Source organism: Corylus avellana, chromosome 10 (assembly GCF_965113065.1).
Source record: "Corylus avellana chromosome 10, dhCorAvel1.hap1.2, whole genome shotgun sequence".
Taxonomy (NCBI): domain Eukaryota; kingdom Viridiplantae; phylum Streptophyta; class Magnoliopsida; order Fagales; family Betulaceae; genus Corylus; species Corylus avellana.
In genome coordinates, this window is record NC_142499.1 from 6566124 (window position 1) to 6571629 (window position 5506).

Consider the following 5506-nt stretch of genomic DNA (forward strand, 5'->3'; position numbering starts at 1 on the left):
TTGGTGAAAGTTCATAAGGTCGTTCTTTAAAATGTAAATTCTGTCTCAAAGAAAATAATGATTCATTTGGTTGAAAGTACTTGGGTAGAATAATTTCATTCCGTTTTAATTTCAAGTAGCATGAATAATGTATGAAACGTACAAATTGTTTACAGTAGAACAAGAAATTAGAGGTCAATCCCCCTACAATGTCTCCTACATTTCTCCCTTTGCATTCATTTAAAATAAAAAGTGGGGAAGAAAGGGTAAAAAATAAGCTTAGTTTGGTACATCTACACTTCTGTATCTCAGAATCTCAACGCCCAGGTAGTCAACAGAACCAGGAACAGCAACATGAGGCTTTCCAACTTTCACACGAATAGCAGATATCTGCGGGTGCTTCGTGAAAGTGATTGACGCAATAAGCTGAGCCACCGACTCTAGAAGATTCTGAGGAGGTCCTTCTACAACTTCTTTAACTATTCTGCATTTCACCAATTCAACCAATTACATATAACCTTATATCAAACCAAGCCTACATAACATATCGATGGGTTGCAGAATGAAAAGATTAATCATAAATTACAATTTGTATCCTACCCAACAAGCAAAGGATTAAGCTGCCAACGCATGAAAGCTGTTGGGGTGTAGCACAACCGTTTTGGAAACAGATCCTCTCCATTTCAAATGAAATGGAGAGGAACCATTTAGGTTGAAATAAAGAGAAACCATTTAGGCAAAAGGGTAGGACATAATTGTCCTTCTCTTAAAAGATGAGGGTAATCTTGTCTCAATTTTTACACATTTTTCACTAAATGGCTCCTCTCCATTTCATTTTAAATGGAGAGGACCCATTTCCAACCGTTTTCTTGCTGACAGCAATGCGAGTTTTCGTGATGTGGCACATAAAAGAAATTAAGGCAGCATTTGTTTTGACAAAAATTGTGGGTGTTAAAATACCACACTATGCAGGTTTGTTTAGCTATATATCTGCCAATCGTATAAGATCTCAGGCTTATTGCAGTTTCCATAAGCATTTCCATTTAGTGAGAACCACAGAAATTAGATGAACTTTTGCCAATCAAAGCAGAAACTAATAATTAAAGAATGCATCTTATGTATGACTTGTCACGTTTCATGTCACTATAAAAGGAGTCAAATAAAAGCTTACCGATAAATATCAGTGTAGCTAACGGTATCTGACAAACAATCAGAATGACCAGCCTGCCGAAGGTCCAACCAGGCATCAATGTCCACCAAGAATTTCTGACCCAGCTTCCTTTCTTCTGGCTTCACCCCATGATATCCATGGAACTTCAACCCTCTCAATATCAGTTTGTCTCCTCTCATTACTGCAACATCTTCCATCATTGCTCCTAACAAGAGTCAAAACTTATTAGCCATACACTTACTTAAAAGGGCAGCACGACAACCCTAAGTGTCAAACTAAATATGTATGGGGACCATATAGAGTGCTTTAAGAAAAATGCATGTTTCCTTTAACCAATAGAACAATGAATTTGTGTAAACTATTATTAGGATGAAATTCGGTTAAACGGTTATGCCAATTCTAATTGCATCCATCAGTTTTAAACTTTTCTAACCACATCTCTTATGGCACTTAATTTTTCTAATACACCGTTTTCCTCCCCTTGGGACTTTTCGAACTAGCTAGTGACCTCCTCTTTTGTTATATGCACCACTGGAACTTACGTTATATGAGATCATGTGACCTTACACTTACCAGCAACTTAAATTGAACAACAATAAGATTGGAGAAATCATAACAAATAAACGTTAGATAGAGAAAGAAAGAAAAAAGGGGGAAGGCGAGGGTTGTTTGGTAGAAAGCAGTGCGTACTCCAGCGCACTGCCATTGCAGCCACTACAGACCTTGAATTTGATTGGTAGAGAGTGGTGTGCCAAGGGCATTTTGCAGTTATAGGCAGAAGCATCAAGGTAACAACAGTGGTGTGGCAGGGTCCACACAAGCCCCTCAACCACGCCAAGTGCCAATGACTGGCTGTACAACTCTAGAAAGGCCCTCTGTTTTTTTTTTTGGCTACAAGAGACTAAACCAATAATAGTAGCTTTCTAAAAGGAGTTTACATATGGTAGCTTTCTGGGGCAGTGATTCTAGTCAAGAATTTATAAGCGAGATTGGAAACTTTCTTTTCCTCTAGATTCAAAAAATCTTTCCAAGTCACTGAAATTCATGTCAAGTTTCAACCATCTAGCCATACTTTTTCTATAACCAGTAAGTAAGCCACAGACGATCAAGGGTTTTCCCGAAGAAGATATATATAATACTTGAGAAAAAAAAAAAACATTATTTTCAAGGGATGGTTGAAGAGTCTCACAAGGCGCATGTAGTTGATAAGAGACATAAATGTTAACATCAACCACAAAGCACATATATAAAACAGAAAAAAAAAAAAAAAAAAAAAAAAAAAAAAAAGAAGGCGCCAAAAGAAGCATTACAGCTGTAAAAGACAAGATAAAATCGATCACAGTATTGCCCAAAGAAGTAAATTTACCAAGTAATAGCTGAACCAGGCAAAGGGAAGCTTCGGAATTTAGTATCAAACACGAGAATGCCTTGATTTGGTGGATTTACAGAGAAATTCCTCAGGTAAAGAGAGAGCCCTAGAGTTGATGATCCAAGGAAAAAGATACAGAGAGCACCTTTATCTATCAGCTTGGCCACGAAACCCTAAGGACATGAAGAGAGAGGAAAAGAACAGGTTAGTTCGGTGTGTCGGAAATGCTCTTATTGGTTTACTGAATTAAATGGCCATACGAGGGGTCCTGAATCTCACCCCCAATGCTGTGAGATGGTCTGGGCCCATTTTCACAAAATTCCCGTGGATAAATCTAATGGGAAGGAATGGAACAACAGAGTATTGAGAGGGTGTTTTACGAAAAATTGAAAAACTTGAGTGTGTAAGAATCGCCCAGACCATGGGAGCTTGCCCTAATTTAAAAATCCTAACCAGAAACCAATGCATGTTACAGCAAACAAAATTTTCCCACTGATAAGGAGCACATATTACCTTACGAATACACCAAACCACAATCTCCAAACACCCGAGATTAACCTCATTGTTTGAAAAATCCACATTATGAATCAAAACCTTTGTTCTACACAACGAAATCCTGTTTGCGAACAGCAAGCACATCAAACCAAAATGAACTACGAACTTCAAACTAAACTTCTCTGAAACAACGGTTTCCATGAAATAATCGAACTTTTCATTTCAAACCAAGCTTTTCTCACACGGTCACACCCACATAAAGTAAAGAATTCTAAACCCCTAACGCGCGTGGAAAACTTAACCCATGAAGAACTCACCAAAGCTAAAATGTTTTCAAGCACTGAAACCCATCAATAATTCACAACAGCACACTCAAAATTACTATCCGAACAAACAAAATTTGAACTTTGTAACTGAGATATGGATCAAATGTGACAGTGGAAATTCAATCAATTCAAAAGGAAGGAACCCAAGAAACTATGTGAGTAAGATTTCACTTTACCACTACTGGGTATTTCCATGACCGTAAGTTTTCACCGGAAAACTGCCACACCAGCGCCGGAAAATATGCAACACCGAGAAAGTGAGAACTATGCTCCCTAGAAAACTTACCAACTTTACCACTACTGGTTTCGCTCTCTGTGTTCTCACTCGTTGCTGTACTGAAACTAGGGGGAGGGGCGTGGAAGAAGAAGAAAAGGGGGAGAAGATGAGGGTGCGTAAAAGAGAAAGTGGATGAAAAAAATAAACAGAGAGGGGTGGAGGGTGGAGAGAGAGAGAGGAAGAAAACAACAACAACAATAATAATAATAATAATAATAATAATAATAATATTTAAAGAAATTAAATAGTAAAATATAGGGTAAAGTCCACTTAACCCCCTCAAACTATTACCCCAATAACAATCTACCCCTCAAACTATCAATTACGATAATTTATCTCACAAACTACCAAAACAATGGCAGTATACCCTAATTTTAATAAAATAACGAAATTACCCTTACTAAAATAAAAACAAAATACTAAAATTTAATTTTTTCTTTTCAAATTTCAAGGATATTTTTGTCTTATTAAAAATTATATAGGAATATTTTCGTCATTTTACTAGCATTGGGGGGTACATTATCATTGTTTTTGTAGTTTGAAGAGCAAATTGTTATAATTGATAGTTTGGAGAGTAAATTGTCATTGGAATGATAGTTTGAAGAAGTTAAGTGAACTTTACCCTAAAATATATAATCTTTGTATCGAGAAGTTAGTAGCTAAAATAGCCGCTCAGTCTCTAACAAAAAAAAAAAAAAATGCTCCAATATAACGTCTTGCAGCCCTCACCAATGAGCAAGCTTTGGACCTTTGGTGTAGAATGAAGACCGGAAAAGAAATCAGATATAATGTAAAATAGAGAACATGAAATTTCTTTAATTTTTTCAACAGTACAAATTTAATTTTGAATTTTTATGAGAGAAATGAAATTTGCATTTTCTTTAGAGCACCTTAAGCCAAATCCATAATTTACAGCCATATTCCTATAACGTGTCCCAACATTTTCTGGTAAGAAAGAGAAACTAACATAGAAATTTTTGGAGGCAGAGAAAAACAATTTGGACATTTACTTGAGAGTAATGTTAGAAGTTTTTCATGTCCCTCTAAAAATGATGTAAATCACCATTGGACTTATGATTGATTACTATTAAATTTTGATCAAGTAGTGATTTTAAAAGTTATTTCATTTTTAAAAAAACATAAAAGAGACTTCTAGAATTACTCTTAGCGTAATGATAAGATTACTTGCTTAAATTTGAATCATTTATTTTTCCAACAAGCTTAACAATTAAACGTTTGCCCTTGATACATGACTAAAACATAATCAATATCATATTAAGCTGACCTTGATCAGGTTAATTAATTTGACAGGTTTGTCCACTATAAAATAACCCTTTTTTTTTTTATAAAAAAAGAAAAAAAGAAACAATAATTCTCCTGTAAACTTGTTAATAAAGTGACATAAAAAATCTCGATTGATGATCAATAAGCTAATCAACTCAATTCTCATGAACCTGTTTGTTAACAATTTAGTCTCTCCCTCCTTCAGGGTAAGATTTAAGAGTTGACTCAACAAGCTACAAAATCTCAAACAAATACTATTTACAAGAATTTTGGACGAGTGTGCCATGTACAGGAATCCCTATAGAAATAATTTTGCCAAAGTCAGAAAAAGATCGTCTCCAAAATCATTATGATTAGGGGATGTGTATGCCTTCTTCATTAATGGCAAATCTTTGTGCTGCAACATAACAGGGTTAATGTGAAACGTAGCTTCATATCTGTCACAAACTTCTAGGAAGAGGGCCTCACAAGAGCTTCACAAGGACAATATGCTGCAAATTTTGTAGCTTGGTGCACAGTGCCCAGACTTCAATTGTTAACCCCCACTCCCACAGTGCAAATTGTTTTTTAAGTGTCACAATTCAAACAAATAGTGGAAAAGAAAG

At 35.7% G+C, this 5506-nt stretch overlaps 1 protein-coding gene across 3 annotated transcripts; it reads right to left on the minus strand.

Moving 5' to 3' along the window:
• Positions 1 to 85: 85 nt before the first annotated feature.
• Positions 86 to 3769, minus strand: LOC132162572 (dihydroneopterin aldolase 2). Of its 3 annotated transcripts, XM_059572825.2 has the most exons (4): positions 3517 to 3769; positions 2517 to 2692; positions 1151 to 1355; positions 86 to 463 (listed from the first exon to the last, which is right to left on the minus strand). In XM_059572825.2, the coding sequence occupies exons 3-4, from the start codon at positions 1348 to 1350 to the stop codon at positions 259 to 261; spliced, it is 405 nt and encodes a 134-aa protein (XP_059428808.1). In that variant the 5' UTR covers positions 1351 to 1355; positions 2517 to 2692; positions 3517 to 3769; the 3' UTR covers positions 86 to 258. The 3 variants fall into 3 exon arrangements, with proteins under 3 accessions (XP_059428808.1, XP_059428809.1, XP_059428807.1); XM_059572826.2 differs by lacking the exon at positions 2517 to 2692 and having other exon boundaries at positions 3627 to 3769; XM_059572824.2 differs by lacking the exon at positions 2517 to 2692.
• Between the last annotated feature and the right edge of the window lie 1737 nt (positions 3770 to 5506).